This window comes from Colias croceus, chromosome 25 (genome assembly GCF_905220415.1).
Source record: "Colias croceus chromosome 25, ilColCroc2.1".
NCBI classification, from domain to species: Eukaryota; Metazoa; Arthropoda; class Insecta; order Lepidoptera; family Pieridae; genus Colias; species Colias croceus.
The window spans coordinates 7,550,351-7,568,479 of record NC_059561.1 but is presented as its reverse complement, the minus strand read 5'-3'; the positions used below and the strand labels follow the sequence as shown (position 1 = coordinate 7,568,479).

The window sequence follows — 18,129 nt, the reverse complement described above, 5'->3', positions numbered from 1 at the left end:
CTGCTATACAATGCGACAGACAGACAAAACATACTTGTAAATTGAGATGTTGATAGAAACTGTGATGATAGTAAATATGGAAAGGTAAGATGTATTCCATTCAGATTTCAGAAGTGTTAAAAACAGTTTGAGTTTGTGTAAAAGTTGTTAGGAAACTTTTCAGGCAACGGCTTCGCTCTAACTTTGATTTTATAGAATACCAACTACTTACCTATTTATTACAAAAATTCATTTATATCACATTCACAGGTAATAAAATATCGTGTACCGTGAACGTGACAACTTTGCCCACTTTTTTTAATAATTTTAATTTTCGCATAATTTTTCTATACTGACGTAGGTATATTCTGTTAGCTTAATATTATGTTGTTCTTAGATCATGTGCATATATTGCTGTAGCAAATTTTATTATTCTTCAATATTTAATACATTATTTGTCTGTTTTAGTGGGCGGGAAAAGTTATCTGCAGTTTTAGTCCACATTAAGAAAATTAAAAAAAAACAGAGCTTTCAGTGACCATTTAATAAAATCAACACATTTTAAGTTTGCTTTATTATTTAAATTAGTATATTGATTAGTTGTGCTTAAATTTTCAAAGTATTCAGCAGTATCTTAATAATTATCTGCGATCATATCAATAAAATCGATAAAACCACAGTAGGTACAAGGCTACCATAACATTATTAATAACAAATAGAGAAATTCTACCAATAACCATCCATCCATAATAATTCGAATACTGAAAACAATTCAAAACGTTTACCAATCGAGGTCAATGTTCACAATATAACCTGACCAGTGACTTGTGGCTAGTGGCTAATGACAGTGAAAGCTCAGTCATTGACCCTCTCGTGGTCTAATGGTGAAATTCAACGCTTTTAGTAGCTTTTAGCTAAAGTACTACGTGTTTGCAGGTGAATAACGTGTTCAACCATAGGTATATAATATTATACTAGTTCAAAAATTGTTGTACTATCTATACTAATATTATAAATCACAAGAGTTTGTTTGTTTGTTTGAACGCGCTAATCTCAGAAACTACTCGTCTGATTAAAAAAACTCTTTCGGTCTTTTATAGCCCATTTATCGAGAAAGGCTATATTATATCATAACGGATCATGCTAAGACCAACAGGAGCGGAGCAATGCGGGTAAAACCGCGGGGCCCAGCTAGTAGGATAGGTATATTATATCCGAAGGAAATTTTTTATTGCTGCAACGGAAGTGAAGATAATTCGCTAGTCAATATTATTAATAGCCCGCTGTATAGCTTCCTGATATGTTCTGCTTAGCTAATCTGTCAGTTGAAATTACTAATAAATCATGTATCGAAGTATATTGTGTAAAAAAAAGTTAACAGTAACATATAAGCCAGCCATATTATCCCATTGTCTCATTTTTCGAAGAAATTTAATCAACTGCGCTAAATATATCATCGATTTATTAAAAACATAACCGCTGACCGCTTAACTTATGATGTGGGTTATAAATCTTGCTCAATATCACAGAATACGCTATCAATAGTAACGCTATCAATATAATACATTTTTTAAATCTGTAACACCTTATTATCTTTTTAACACTGATATACAGACTAAAAGAAACACCAACTTCCTGGCTGCCTTAAAGTAAGGACTTTTAAAGCATACGACATTATGAAATATACCAAACATACGCATAAACTGACCAGATTTCATGTCACTTGGACACGACAGAGCAATTAAACAATTAAACGGTTACATATTGTAGAGCATAACTCTTTTGAAACAGTTAGGTAGGTAAACGCGTCGATGCTCATATGGATCGTATCATATTATATGTACAGATAGTACAATAGGCACAGATAATATAGAATTACTACAGGCTTCACAAGACAATTGTTCCAGTGATTGTGTAGTATTGAGGCCACGGTGTTATGTGTATGCGGTATGAAGTTTCCTTTAACAAGAAACTTTTGAACTATGTAGAGTTCAAAGTAATGACTAGGTAGACGATTGTTATCTGCAGGATTTTTATAGTAAACGCGGTCTACTACTAGGTACGCTAAATATTATGTTTTTCATATGTAATTTACGATAAAAAATGCGCAATAAAAAAAATGAATAAGTATTAAGTAACTACCTAACCAATAAAATTTGCTCTCTAGTCACTTTTTATTAAAGTATTTTAAATTATTTATTTCAAAATAGCAGTAAGAACGAAATATATGCATATGTTATGTACATAATATATTACATGTGAAACACTATTACTAAAATACTAGTTATGTTCGTAAGAAATATCTAGATTTAGGTAACAGTCGTTAACGGAAATATAAAACGATTAAACACGCTCTGGCAATAAAATTATCCTATCACTTCAAAGCTATAAAAGCTATTTTGTATAATCTATATCTATATGTACTAATATTATAAAGCTGCAGAGTTTGTTTGTTTGAACACGCTAATCTCAGGAACTACTAGTCCGATTTGAAAAATTCTTTCGGTGTTAGATAGCCCATTTATCGAGGAAGGCTATGGGCTATATATCATCACGCTAAGACAGATAGGGCTGGAGCCACGCGGGTAAACGCGAGGCTCAGCTAGTGTTAACTATTTAGTATATTTCCGGCCAATAGAAGCCTCAAGGGTAAATTCAACAAATTAACCTAGTTTTCCAAAAAGGCTTGACACTGGATGACAACTAAATAAACACAAATTTAGGTAATATCCTGTTATTTACCTTGATTCAAGAAGCTGGCAGGCTTACGCTTACCCAAAAATGTAATAAATTAATTATAAAACCAAATAGTAAATCCTCTTTGCCCGTTTTAGACATGTGCGAAGCCGACAAAAAAATTGGAACACATTTGACTGCATTTGGCGGCAAAAACCGATATTGCCATTGCAAAATTTTAATTTAAAACTAGTATTTTAACATAATTTGTGGAGTATTGCCAACGGATGGATTTAATTATCATTTACTTAGCAAAATGAAGTATATTTTGAACATTAGAACTTATGTAAACTATAATGAGTGAAAATGCTTTTCGCGTTTACCCCTTATAATGGTTTAACTTCCAAAGAAATAATAAAGGTAAAAAAACTCTAATAATGCGTATATTTACGTTGTTTCACGCACTGCTGAGTTATATGTTACTGAAAATTCCGAGAGAGCGTTATATCCGCATACCGGTGGTATTACAAGAATTTAATGTGGTTTCTTTTCAGTTATAACTGTTCAAAATTATTACTTTATATTACATGGACTTATAATTAAAAAATACATTTCTAATGAAGTAATATTTTATGCATAACATTAATTTGGAAGAGTTGCAGTCGTACCTTCTCAGGTGCTCGTATAATTTTGCATTTTTTATTTTTTTAAATAGAAAGTGGTCAAAAATTACATTATTCATAGTTATACTTTTGCGGTTTAGCATTCACTCTTAATATCGAATCCAAGTTATAAGTACATCTATTTTTAAGCTATTGCATAGCTTCTATCGCGGGCCTTGAGCGCGGGGATCGAATCGAGAAATTCCGTAACGAAAAAACCTCACGCTCCCCACTCCGACGGGCGGAGGTGTGGCTCGAAGGCATAGTACGCAATAGCTTTACCGCGGCTGTCCCCGAATGCCACACGTCGTTTTTTTATTTAATAAATAACTAAAAATACAGATCGGAACGGTAAACAGATCGAATAAAAATTAAAAAAAAAACAGCAGCTGTCATCTGAAATCGAGCACGCAAATAGCAACACCGAAGCTCAACTTTTCCCGCCATTTTCTCCATCATTACGCACTTTCCCGCGCCGGATAAAGCGCACCAATCTGTGTTGAATATAGTCTTCTATAGTAATTATGTGTTACCGCCAAAATGAAATGCGGATGCCCGCCGTCAGTAATATCCATGTAATATCTAACAGGTATTATTAACTTTGATTATTTAGAATCTTGTTCTTACGTTCCAGTACTTAATTATCGAAATTTGCATCTTATCTAGACTTTTAAAAGCTAAATTACTTATAAGGCGAAAAATTATGTTATCTAATTTTTCATCTATCAGATGAACCATTAGTGATAGGTACTCTTGTTCCATTATGATATATGTATTTCTTTTATTTCATTCATTTGGAACCTACAAGTTACAACCAACTGTTTGTACAATCCATTATTAATGCAAATTTCAAAACCTTAAGCTTGTAAATACAAAGAGTAACCATAAGTTGAAGTTACATGGTCATACATCATTCTTTTATTACCATGGTCGATTGACCAACAGTCCAACACCAATTTAGTCAGTAGTCACGTAAATAACAAGGACCACGTATACCCTTGTTCGCTTAACATGTTTTAACGCATCCTTGCATCATAGTTTTAATTGTTCTCATTAATTCTGGTCATACTTTAGGGCATTTGTTACCTACATGGGAATTAGGATTACGTAAATGCGTGTTTCACATGCGATTAAATATACTGCTAATCTTGTTGTTGTTTTGTTCATAGTAGGTGCATTCGTTTTTCGATGCACAATTGAAATTTTGATGAAAATTTGAAAGTATTTAAAGTTGTTATGTTTAAAGTATTTTAAACCGGATAAATTATAGTTTTACGGTTTAACTTTCCTTAATTTAATATTTATAGGAAATCAATAGTTACGATTACATTTTAATATTAACTCTATTTCTCTCTTTACAGATGGCGTATAAAGTGATCGCCTGTATTTTATTCCTGGCGTTCGCGGCAGCAGGAAATGAAAAATCAAGATGGTCACGGCAACTTAGCTCTTATACATCAGACATAAGCGACTGGGTGCCATTACCTGGTCCGCCGGAGAGAGAACCGATCCAAATTAGACGTCAATCGATCGCAGAGCCAAGGATTCTATCGGAACCCTTCCCTGGATTTGGAAAACCAACTGGATTCTCTCAAGATGACTTCCCTCCAAGATCTCTCTTTAATGCACAAACTAATAGACAGCTTTATCTTCAAGCTGTACCGTCAGCACCGCAGAATTATCTCACAGACCAAGGTTTTGGACAAGGGCTTAAGTTTGGATTGGCGCAACCTAATTCTCCATTCAGTCAAGGCTTTGTTTCTCCTCAGTTCAATTTTGATACCATTCCGCAAATGAAATCGAGGCCGCCAACGGTATCTAGTGCCGCCAACGGCAAATATGATGGTTTTCTGAAACCTCAACCACTTCCACCCCAAATGAGACAACAATTTATAAATCCAACACCAAAGATTAAACCAGAAGCTCCAAAATTTGTTGATGGATACAGAATTGTTAATAATTCCGATTTCGGTATGCCTAAGAAAGCACCGACTTTACAAAAAGTTAAATTCGATAACTATGATAAATCAAAAGAAGCCGTATCTCAAGGCAAATCTAAAGCCGAAAGAGAAGAGGTTCAGCTACTCTACGTGCCAATAGAATCGTTGAATAGAGGACAGTTTAACTTCAGGAGTCCACTTACATCGGCACAAATTCTAAATACAGACCCGTATAATCAAAACTTGCGGGTTAACCCACTGAAACAAAATCTCGCTCCCGAATATCAGAGGCCGTTAACGAAACCTTTGGAAACATTCAACTCGCAAGAAGCATTAAATGACTTTAATAGGCAACTCATTGGATTTGATCAAAACTCAAAGTTTTCAACATTATCATCGCCGTTTCCGACTGCTCCACCTACAACACCAAGGCCGAAAAAACTGAAACCGCATCAACCACCTCTGGCTATATTTTTATCACCAGAATCAAAAGAAAGTACCGTGAAAGTTGGAGACGTGTTGAATTCTTTGAAAAATGCCGACTCTGTACCAGTTTTAGACTCTGTAAATCCTCTTAATGCACCAAAAGTTTTTATAGGGCCTTCAAACTTAACACCTCCAGATAATTATGTCAAATTCGAATTGCCATATCTATCAAATATCGATAACGTGGATAAGAAACTACGTCAACTGCCATTCTTCGTGGCTCCTCTAAGCTACAACACTCCGCAAGGATTTGCTAAGATTCCATTCCCTTCTCCACACGTTGGGTCAGTAGTGATCAATTCACAAATAAAGGAATCTTCCAACACACCTGCACCGCAACCTATTCCTGAAACGTATGAAAACCCATACATAAGACCACAAGTATATAACCGACCACAGTATCAACAAAACGTCGTAACGCAAAAACCTCAAATAAGTTATTACAGTACTGTTGCTCCAAAACCAAGTAGTCCGCCAAATTACCAAAATAACTACTACTCTATTGAACAACAATCAGTTAGTACTTTATCACCGCCCAAACAAGCTTCCACAGTGAAGAGTCCTCCTAAACCAGGATCCTACTTTTTGAGTAACTTTGGTGATCAGTATACTCCATCTCAATACGTTAACTTCCCTGAACAGGTGACCCATAACCAACCCCAGCGCGTCAAATCTTATAGTGTTCCTCAACAAGTAGAAACTACAACTACGCCAAGAACTACTGTTACAACGACAACGAAACCCTCGTCTACACACCCCAGCCATCTTTTGGAAACGCATAATCCATTTTCTATTAATCATGCATTCCATTTCAATACTCCAGTCGATTACCAAAACTTTTTCGATGAATATAAAGAAACTCATGCAACTCCGGGTACGTCATCGTCTACTACACCAGCTGCCACTGTTGCGCAGACGGAAGCTACAACAGTGCCGAGCACAACCGCCACACAAAGTTCAAGACAACGATATTCACAATCCTATGTACAGAACTACTCTCCTGAAATCCATTATGAATCTGAAAGTCAATCCTCTAGGCGGCCGGCTTACCAGACAAAGGAATACCCAAAAATAAGAAATGAACCAACACCACGTCCAGAATATAAACAGCCAGTAACAGAAGAATTACCTTCTCAAAACGAATTGGAAATAACTAGAATTAATTCGTTTGCACCAAATAAAGAAATTGTAGAAACTGAACCTCCTAAAGAGGACTCAAATACAGAGACTGTAAGCTATGTACCCGAACCGACAGTATATGAAAAACAACCGGCTGAGGTACCCCAACAATATAATCAACACGAAGTTAACTACAGTTATGAAGAAGTACAACCCACAGAGGTTAGTACTACAACTACCACAACTTCAACTACTCGGCGTACACCTTTAAGGACGAGAGGTCGTCCCCGATACACTACTGCTAGGACAGATACAAATGAATACACCACACGCGCTACACAAACACGAAGACCTTATAGAGAAAGAAAGCCACCAACAAATAGACCAAAATATGAACCTAACAGAATAACCACTGAAAAGCCTGATAAGGAATATTCTGAAAGTATAGAAAGCACAACAAGACCGCAAAGGACTAGAGGTCGTGTTCAATACAAGCCACGATACGATGAGATTACGGAAACAAAGCGTTCCAAACAAAAAGAACAAGATTTAGCATATCAAAGGGATGTTTTACATCAGAACTACCCTGTGACACTAATGGAACGTGCAAGCACTGTTGATATTGATGCTATAACCGAATCAACAGCAAAACTTCATGTCACTAACACTGTAGACGAATCGAAATCATTTGATACTGAAAATGCCTACACAAACGATAAACCATCCATCACGGAGAATATTAATGCTGAATTAGCTGGAGACGTATTTGCATCTAAATCCGTTTCTTCTGAATCAGAAACTCAATATGGACAGCAAGGAAATAGTGGTCGAAATGATGAATATGTTTACCAAACAAAAAGTAGCGTAGGACCATCAGCTTACGAAGAAATTAAAGAACAACACTCTGGAGAAGAAAGACAAGAAAATGGTGATGAAATATATCAAACAAGTCCAGTTAGCCCAGTTACAGAACAAAATATACCCAATTATTCGGCTAATAATGAGTATGCGACAGAAAAGCAGGAAATATCTGAAGATGAGGAAACAAAAATTACCAACCACGATGTAACAGAGGATCAAAATCAAGAAGAACAAGTTGTAGAAACGACACCCTCATACAATAGAGTTAGAGTACGACCAGGATTAGTGAGACAGTACCAACAATCTTCATCTACAGAATCCACAAGAAAAACTGAGAGGAAAAAGTTATCCCAGCCTATTACATACCGGCCAGCGTTTGATAGACGGCGAACAACAATGCGTATTGAAGAAATTGAAGCTGATCTAAAAACAAAACCTGTCAACAGTCGAACACAATATGAAGACCACAGACATCCTGTTTATAAACCAGAATCAACGACAGAACCACCGGCAACAGCGTCATCAGCAGAAACAACAAATAAACGTGGACAATTTCGACGAAGAAGACCAGTTTATACTACCACGACAGAAGCATCAGCTAGGAAAACGTATGACGTTAAAAACAGGTACCGAGGGCGAAGACCGACTGAAAAGCCTACTGAGAAACCGGAAGTACAAACAGACGATTCGTCATCTACTACTACAAGAAGTCCGCCGTACAACAGATTTAACCACAGAACAAAACTTTCTGAACGCTACAACAAAAAGCCTGAACCTGAAGAAGCTGTTACTGAGGATCAAGAACCCAATTATTCAATAAATAGGCCGAAATATGCTGCTCTAGACTCCGAACGTTGGTCCCCAAAAATTTCTAAAGATTCATTTAAACCGTATAATCCTAACGATCTACTTGAAGAAAATAAACCATCTGAAACAAAATCAAAAGACGAAGAATTAGATATTATAACTGCAAGAAACGAATATGATGATATTTTAATATCTGTTACACCTGCGACAAATACTAACAATAGAGTCAATAAGAAAATCGCAGATATTCCTTCTACGCTTGAAGCTTATGTCGAACAAAGTAAAGTAGGTAAAACAGAATCAAATGAAGCAGCGTCTACATTTGAAACTATGTTAGAGGAAGTAATGAAAAGCTTGGAAGAACAAGATGAAGATGAATATACAAATAAAGTAATGAAACACAAGGGTGGTGAAATTGGAGAAATACCGCCTGAGAAAATAATAACGTCTGGGGAAAATTATTCATCAAAAACTACTACACCTGTACAAGAAGACACGACTACAGCGGTGCCAGCGACGGAGGATCAAGCTCAGGAAGATGATGAGGTAATACTTTACTACTAAATACATAGTTACATAACTAATTATCACTAACATTAATCTGATAAATATAAGAAAAACAATACGTATAGAAAGGATTCAACATTTTACATTTAACAATTCATGAAAGAAATGCAACATACCTACTATTTTTAACCATTACAATTCACTTAATTCTGTTTCTATGATGGTCTCAAAATGTTTTAAACATCAAATATGTAAATTGTATGTGTTATTTTTCAGGAGGATGCCAATCGCAAGAACCGTCGACGTGGTTTCTGGAAAAAAGTTAAAGTTCGCCCAATAACAGAGTCTTTCGAGGTTGCAGAATCACAGTACTACCCTAATACAGTAAATACACTTGGACAAAGCGTATCAAAAATATCCTCTGATAAATCGATTGAAAGTAACAAGAAGAAAATGAAAGTAACCACATACAAGCCAAGTTTCCAATTCATAAAGGATTTCTTTGAAACTGATGACAGTGCATTTGATTTATCAGCCGATATTGATATACCTAAAATAAACGCAACACGCCAGTACGACGCTATAACTCAAAAAGTTGAAGCAATTACTGAACCTGCCATGAAGGAAACAATCGCTGATATCAGTCCTGGAGATATGGACTGGGGTACGGGATCACCAGATCCAACATTGGAAGATGCATCTTTCTATTCGGAACCTACACAGCCAACTATAGACAGATCAGATGGTTTTAGCTTCATGGAATATCTATTTGGAATGCAGTCGAGCGAGGAACCTCTACCAGTCAAAAATGAAACCAGGGAAGAGTCCACCAAAGCATCGGAAAGTGCATTTGAATCGGAGACAACAAAAGGAACAACCGACAGTTACATACCTGAAGAAATAACAGCCGATACTGTAACAGAAAATTCAGCTAATACTGAAGATCAGAAAAATATAAGCAATGACGCAACAGAAAAATCGCAGGCTGTCGAAAGTACATCAGCATCTAGTTTTATGGATCCTTCAAATGTAATAAGCACATCCATGTCTACAGAGGTATCGCATGAAACTGAAATTTGCTTTAGAGGTAAATGCATCAAAACAAAGAAGGACTTATTATTATAAAAAGTGCTATTGAGTTCAAACTTAGTGTTACGGGAATAGTGAAAATGTGAGAGGACACTTGGTGTATAGACTATGTTATAAAACTTATTTATATTTTAATGAAATCCTGTAAATAGCTGTCTAGCCCTTTACTTGATTTCATTTTTATTCTGACCCTAAATATGGCTATTAGAGTCAATTATTAATGTTGAAAGATTGAGGCTCTTTGCGCTAACAGTCTTAAAAGTATGGTTTAAATTTACCAATTTTTATATGAATAGAATGTTTAAAGAAAACTAATATTTCTAAAACATTTTTATTAAATTTAAATTAAACTATTCTGGGCAACCCTATATGATATGCTTTTATTGTACGTTTGTAAAGATGTTACATGCCAGTTTACAGAAAGCACATAATTATTTCATAAATGTAATTTTTAGTTAGGGTTGCCACATAACAATAAATAAAGGTTAGTGGAGTATATTTCAATGTAATATAATTAACTCAATTTATCTTAAGATTTTATATTTTTGTACTATAGTATTTGACTGAAAGTATTGTGTAATCGACTAATGCTAAGCTATATTATATCTATTTATTTAATGTATTTACTCTGTCTAAGGGTATTCAGTGAAATAGTTTCTTACCCCACCCAAAGGTTTTATGTAATGACCACTCTAGTGGTTATGTACCATCATTGTATATTTTTACAATAAAAATAATATAAAAAAAATTATAAAACATATTTTATTTCTCACCCTATATGTATAAAAATGGAATACAACAACAAATTATAGATCATAAATTATTAAAATAACTTGCCCATCATCCCGGGGTGCCAATCATCATAATAATTATATGGATCATCTAAACATATACAATTTATAATTTAAAGCTAATTTTAAAGGTATTACCTTAGGGTCGTAGCTACCGCCGTATCTGCCGTATCAATTATAGGGGCCCCCGCGCCAAGGGGGCCCCCAACGTGCGCTTTTGTGAGAAATCTTTACCCCCCCCCCCCATCAAATTTTTATACGCTTCTGGGTATTACTTACTAGCTTCAAAAGGAATATATTAAAATAATGTAAAAAACAGAACATACCTACACCATAGGTAATAAAAAGTTTCATCTATCAGACCAGGCATTAACAATATGAGAAATTATTATTTAAAAATAACACACACTGTTGTAAGGGATCCATTTTATATCCAGCCTTTTGATACATACACTATGTTACACATTGAACTTTCAGTCTATTATTTGACAATCATCATCATCAACCACACCTCCATCCAAAGCATCTTTTAATATATTTTCCCTGTTCTTTTTGAGTTCACTATTAATAAATGTCCGTTTGTCTTCCTTCATTCTCAATTGTGCTGTTTTTTCTTCACTCTGACGGGTTTCTAGTCGTTTTGTTATTGTATATATATTTACGGTAAAGTCCTCTTCAATAAATGCTAAGTTGATAGCAGGGCCAGTCTCTACAGTACACAAATTTTCTTGTAACATGCCTATATAAGTAAAACTCAAGTCAAATGAACACGGAATGGGCACATATATGTTTATTTTATGCAATTTATTTGGCCTGGCCACTATATACAGGGTATCTATATCTTTATTGTAACAATATTCGGTATCGTACATGAGACGTTCATCAACTAAATAAATATACAAATGATACGCCAGCGATATTTTTTCTTCATTGATGCAACCGAGTGCCTTCATATCCTCCTTAATTTTCACTTCAACGTCCATTTCTGGGTCCCTGGGATCTTTATTTTATGAATAAATACCTAGGTAATCAATTTATTTTGAAAAATTTTAACCATAAATGTTCTCACTCAGAATTCTTCTTTTTTCAAAAATGTACACAAACTTACGTCAATGTCAACTAATATTTCAAATAAACACCTGACAGGCTGACAAATACAGTGTAATAGAACAAGTTTTTCAATTCATTTCAAATATTCCGTACCTACATTGAGAGATTATCCATAAAAATAATAAGTATATCAATAATAAAGTTTTTCATGGGTATTAGCTTTTTTTCCAAAAATCGTTTCTCTGTAATGAAAATATGTCTTTATATGAGAACTGTCAAACGCATTATTTATCTGTTGGTGTTGCTTTTTGTTACTTGTTGGTGTCTGTGTGGTGTCTGTGGTTGGTGTCAAATGTCAAAAATCAAAATGAAAATGTCGAAACGACCCGCGAAAAGTTTGTTGCGGACTTCGATAACGATAAGTTAATAATTGTAATTACTGTATGAGAAAAACAGTTCTTTGTTTGTATGTTGATATAGTTTGTAAGTTATAAGTTAAGTTATAAGTGAGTGCAGAAATTTCAATGAATTTCGCAATGTTTTAAAAGAAGGAATATGGTAGGAATATATTTCGGCAAGTACGAGTTCGAGTGGTAAGATATTATTGTTGATCTTATTCCTATTTTTCATTCATACTATTAATTATTCTGTGTTAAACTAACTTAATTAAAAGATTGCTTTCACCTTATCTATAATATAAAAATGAATCCCAAGGCTTAACCGATTTCGTTAATTCTTTTTTTACACCTAATATTCCTTGAAGTTCGAGGATAGTTCATATGTAGAGAAAACATGAATTTGTACCATGGGCGAAGCCGGGGCGGACCGCTAGTTTGCTATAAAGTTTTCATTCATCATTAATTAACAATTATTTGTGAAATAGGTAGTACGTGTTCGTTTTATTTAACTTACCTATTGCTAAAAACCGCGTTTTATGCATTTTATGTGTTTTTTTTTTACAATTGCTTATAACTACTTAGCCATATAATAATAAACTTATGGTAAAATCGTTGGTAAAATGAATAAGTAGGTAGGTACTCAATTCAAATTTTGCATTTGATCACATTTTGCAACGGTAACCAAGGACATCTACCGGTAATCGTCAAAATCAGCATGTACATACATTTACGGCAATAGTGTAAAAATGTATCGGAAGATGGCGCTGTTTCTAAAATTTAATACCTAATATGAAAATGTACTGTACATATATATTGAATGCACGTTTAAAATCACATTTATATATTTTGAATTGATGAAATAAAGAATAAAATTTAATTTATCACAAAAGATAAGTGCTTTTTATCTTTTATAAGGTTATTGTATATACCTCTGAATCTAATCGATAATTTCGGCATGTCTCGCATCTGTCAGGATGGCCGAGCGGTCTAAGGCGCCAGACTCAAGGGAAACCTTACCTGCTGAGCAGGTCTGAGCTGTTCTGGTCCTCTCTGAGGGCGTGGGTTCGAATCCCACTTCTGACAAAACTTTTTGACTTTATTTTCCTATTTCCCAGAAGATTTTTTCTCGAAAGTACATTTTATTGCTTTAATAGCTTTTTTAAATGCTGCAATAGCATTACCGCGGCCGCGGCCGGCAGTCCCGAAGTGCACGTACGTCGATTTTTTAAAATTGTTTTGAACACTGTCCCTATGTTACGAAAAATTTAATTGTTAATTTTTTTGACAAGCTATCGTGATCACAATGCAATAAAAAATAAAAATTCAAAAAGGTTTTCCCGTACCGGGAATCGAACCCGAGCCTCCTGGGTGAAAGCCAGGTATCCTAGCCACTAGACCATACGGGATTTATTGTTGTTCATGAATTTTACAAACATAAAAAAAACAACCGACTTCAAACTTGCACTTGCAAAATTTACAAATACCTACAGACAAAAATGCTCATAAAATAAAAACTACTGGGCCTATCCGAATCACCATCCCATCGCATAAACGCATCCCATAAACACCATCCCGCATCGAACAAAAAAAGAATCACGTAAATCGGTTCAGAAACCTCGGAGTAATCGGTGACCGGTGTACATACATAAAAAAAAATAAAAAAAAACATACCGACCGAATTGATAACCTCCTCCTTTTTTTGAAGTCGGTTAAAATTAGAAACCCTATTCAGGTATAAATTAAAATATAAACACAATAAACGAGCAGCTGTGTACAAATACCAGTTACCACCATACATGTTTTTCAGCAACATTATGTACGCGCATGGACGAATATAATCTAGATATTTATTGGGTCCATGGTACGCGGTCAAGCCTTCAATGATAAAATTAAAATATAACGGAGCAGACAGGGCCTCGGTCGAGGAATCCATTTACATAATCCACAGGCCACATCCACATATTTCGATCTGTGTTTCGAACTGCTTTGCGAGGCTTCAGGCTCTGTGTGGACCCGCCTATTTACGCTATAAATTGTATCAGTTTTATTTCATAATATAGCATTTTGAGACTTGAGTCGGTCGAGTACCTTCAACTTGACATAATATTTTAGGGTCGCACGCGCCTCATGACGAGCGTCTGCGACGTTGCCGCTCCGTCAACGCAATTTGATTATTATTGATGTGAGCGTGCGCATGTGCGTAATCACATGCGTAATACATGGACAAATGGGCTTTTTCAGTATGTAAATGTATCATTTTAATTCCTAAAGAAACACATCTTCAATTTTGTTGCGACATACATAGCCTCCGTGGCGCAATCGGCTAGCGCGTTCGGCTGTTAACCGAAAGGTTGGTGGTTCGAGCCCACCCGGGGGCGGATTCTTTTGCTTTTTTTCTTTCAATTTTTAAACATACTTTTTTACATGTTTATTACGAAATTTTCTTTAGTATTTTCGAGAAAATACTAAGTGATAAAAATATTCAGCTATAGACAAAGATATAATTTAAGCAATCAACAATTTTACAAATAAAGTTTATTGAAATTTTTTTACTTATCAATCGTGATAAGATGAACAATAGCGTTATTTTTACTTCAATCGTCAGCGGGGATATAGCTCAGTGGTAGAGCATTCGACTGCAGATCGAGAGGTCCCCGGTTCAAACCCGGGTGTCCCCTGACAAAAACCTTTTTTGTTTTTTTTTAATATGTAGAAACTTAGTCTTATCAGCATTTCACTACTTGTCCTTACCTAGTTAGGTAATGAGTAAATGAGTGATTATAAATTGACTAGTTTCATTCTTTCGGTTCATTGAACTATCTTGGTCTTCAAGTTTGTAAATAATAAAAAAAATAATTGAGACTATTATTTAATATTAATATTCACGATTCACCGTTAATATAGTGGTTTTATCAATTGATAATATTGAGAACTACACCTACAACCAGAACCTAAAAATCGATCCAACTCATAAGCAACTACATGCTTTGTGTAGGTAATAATTATGAAACGGATAGACTCATAAACTTTATAGATAGGGAGGCGAGGTAGCTAAATGGCGTAATTCAACGGCGTCGTCGAGACTTATCAAAATCGAAAGAGAAAATAATTTCGAAAAGAAAAGCTTCTATGGTAAAAACTATTTTAGCGGTGGGTTTGGCGTGTACGGATTTTCAAAAATGTAAAAAAAAACAGTTACTTGGGCATTCTCGAGCGCGTCAGATATTCATACTACGTATGCCCCAAGTGCCTCTGATAACAGGTATACTAATCTGCCGGTTTGCGTGGTGGGGCTAGGCATATAAATTCGTCAAAAATGCACAAAAAAAAAATTTACTCGAGCGCGTCAGATTTTCGGAAGGGGTGTTAATTAGGCCCCAAGAAAGCTCCCCTTAAAAAAACTGACAATTACGGCATGACGATAAGTTACGATGAATTTTTGAAAATGCAGAAAAAAAGTCCTTTTGAAATACTCGAGCGCGTCAGATTTTCATAGGGGAGGTTTATCTAGGTATCCTGAAAGCATATTTTCTTAATCTGATAAAAATGTTGGTGGGTTCTCTTAATCTGACCGAAAAAGGATTGTGGGTTTCTTTTTTTTAATCATCGTTATTTCATATCAATTTTTCTTACCACCCTCAGTTTTCGAGATATAAGTACTCAAAAAACCGGGAGTTTGAGTTTTTATGATGCTTCAAGTAAAAAAAAATTAAACTTTGGACAAAAATGAAAAGAGACCTTTTTTTGTAAAATAAAATTACCTTTTTTGTTTACTTAAACTTTTTTTTTTGAAAAAGTAAAGTTCGCGACTTATATGCTGCAACGCGTTTTTCGGAAGACGAAATGGCTCCTCCAGACTTCCGGTCATGCGGAAACCGGCAGATTTTGTGTTTTTAGTAAGTTTTAGATTATATTCTTCAAAATAAAAATAAAAAAAATCGCGCTCGAGAATGCCGGGTTAACGTTTTTTTTTTACAAGTTCGCGACCCTATAACTCGGCGGCGTCAAGGACTTATGGTCAGATTAATTAAATTTAGTCTTAAAACACTAAAATCAACCCCCAATATCTTAATCTGACGCGCTCGAGTATTTTAGACTATCGATTTTTTTTTACTAATCTGATCGTCTATCCTAGGCGCGCGTCACTACATACCTATAGAGCTAAATAGTGAAAAAGTTTTTCTATTAGGTCTAAGGTATCTCTCATATCTTAAACTGCCACGCTCGGGTATTGCAGAAAATTCCCCTATTCGCCTCCCTATCTATTATAAGCTACTAGCTGTGCCGCGCGGTTTCACCTGCGTGGCTCCGCTCCTTTTGGTCTTAGCGTGATAATAATTAATAATATATAGCCGATATTATTCGTGGATAATGTAGCTTTCGAATGGTGAAAGAATTTTTAAAATCGATCCAGTAGTTTATGAGCCTTTTCATTACAATCAAACAAACAACGAAGTTTTCCTCTTTATAATATTAGTGTAGATAGCTTTTAATTTATTCTCCATGTCCTTAGCTACTGCCTTGCGGGTCAGCATATTGTATTTTGTAGTTGCTGAAACAGATGAAAGAAAATGTATGAGATAATTATATTTGAATACTATTATGGTAGTACTGAATGTTGATAAGTGATTAACGGTATGATGTAGTAAAGAGTAAAGAATAATATTGTCTGGGGCGATAAGTTTTTGTCTTCTAAATTGCTTCCAACTTGTCAAGCAAAGTGAGACGGTAACTTTTGTTCCAATGTATTTATTGTGACGTAGCTCATTAAATATGAGCGGTGTTGGTAATACAAATGAATATAGGTGTTGTTTATAATTAAATATGAAATTATAAAACTAGTACTCCCCTGGTTTATCGAAGATATTTGAATTGGGATAACCGTTGACACGTTGACCTCCGCGTTAAAAAGTTAAACGTTGCGTAGATCCCATAAAAGGTGTGTTTCACAATAATTTTCACTTGTACATCAATGTAATGGTTAATAATTAATAATATTTTCTATTTAAGCACTATACAATTAGTTTTAAATAATTTTATATTTTAAAATCTAACAGCTTATGTTAACTTTGCTGTTGACACCTGTCAATCCTATATATAATCTGAACCTGTAATATTTTCAAAATTCAAGTACCTAAATAATTAATTTTACAACGTTTATAAAAATGATGTCGAAATAAGAATATAAATACTGGAACGCTACAAGAATAATTCATAATTGACGACTGACAAAAAGTTTCGCAGCCGGTAGGATTCGAACCTACGCTCCCAGAGGGAATCTGATTTCGAGTCAGACGCCTTAACCACTCGGCCACGACTGCTACATAGTTCGGGTCGAATTTACAAATAACTTTATTCAACAAAATATGCATTAAACTGATCGACATCAAATTATTTTTATATGGTCAGAAAATTTCGTGAATTATTTCATTCGGGCTGAAAACTTGTTCAATAATTAAGATAAACGTATCGTTAAACATTGTGACTGTTTTTTTTTTTTATATACATACTAAGAATTGTTGTAAAAATTCGTACTGTTGGAAATTAATTCTCGAAAACAAACCCTCATAATATTAATATATTTTTAACCGACTTCAAAAAAAAGGAGGAGGTTATCAATTCGGCCGGTATATTTTTTTTTTTTTTTATGTATGTACACCGATTACTCAGAGGTTTCTGAACCGATTTACGTGATTCTTTTTTTGTTCGATGCAGGATGGTGTCGAATTGGTCCCATAAAAATTTTATTCGGCTAGGCCCAGTA

General features: G+C 34.8%; 2 protein-coding genes and 5 non-coding genes across 7 annotated transcripts in view; 4 read left to right on the top strand and 3 right to left on the bottom strand.

Annotated features, from left to right (window-relative positions):
* The window catches only part of LOC123703094, a 39,604-nt gene extending 28,722 nt beyond the window's left edge, over window positions 1-10,882 (top strand). Inside the window, exons 2-3 of the mRNA XM_045650976.1 lie at window positions 4,679-9,076; window positions 9,314-10,882. Of these exons, the coding sequence (XP_045506932.1) occupies window positions 4,679-9,076; window positions 9,314-10,162 (5,247 nt within the window). The 3' untranslated portion in view covers window positions 10,163-10,882. The remainder of the gene's footprint in view (window positions 1-4,678; window positions 9,077-9,313) is intronic.
* Window positions 10,870-11,989, bottom strand: LOC123703095. Its single transcript, XM_045650977.1, has one exon. The coding sequence runs from the start codon at window positions 11,898-11,900 to the stop codon at window positions 11,391-11,393; it is 510 nt and encodes a 169-aa protein (XP_045506933.1). The 5' UTR covers window positions 11,901-11,989; the 3' UTR covers window positions 10,870-11,390.
* A 1,344-nt stretch (window positions 11,990-13,333) lies between these two features.
* Trnal-caa lies at window positions 13,334-13,448 on the top strand. Its single transcript has 2 exons — window positions 13,334-13,371; window positions 13,404-13,448. It is a non-coding gene; the product is annotated as a tRNA-Leu (tRNA).
* A 251-nt stretch (window positions 13,449-13,699) lies between these two features.
* Window positions 13,700-13,771, bottom strand: Trnae-uuc. Its single transcript has one exon. It is a non-coding gene; the product is annotated as a tRNA-Glu (tRNA).
* Window positions 13,772-14,669: 898 nt separating this feature from the next.
* Window positions 14,670-14,743, top strand: Trnan-guu. The gene has a single exon. It is a non-coding gene; the product is annotated as a tRNA-Asn (tRNA).
* A 228-nt stretch (window positions 14,744-14,971) lies between these two features.
* Trnac-gca lies at window positions 14,972-15,043 on the top strand. The gene has a single exon. It is a non-coding gene; the product is annotated as a tRNA-Cys (tRNA).
* A 2,561-nt stretch (window positions 15,044-17,604) lies between these two features.
* Trnas-cga lies at window positions 17,605-17,686 on the bottom strand. Its single transcript has one exon. It is a non-coding gene; the product is annotated as a tRNA-Ser (tRNA).
* Window positions 17,687-18,129: the final 443 nt, after the last annotated feature.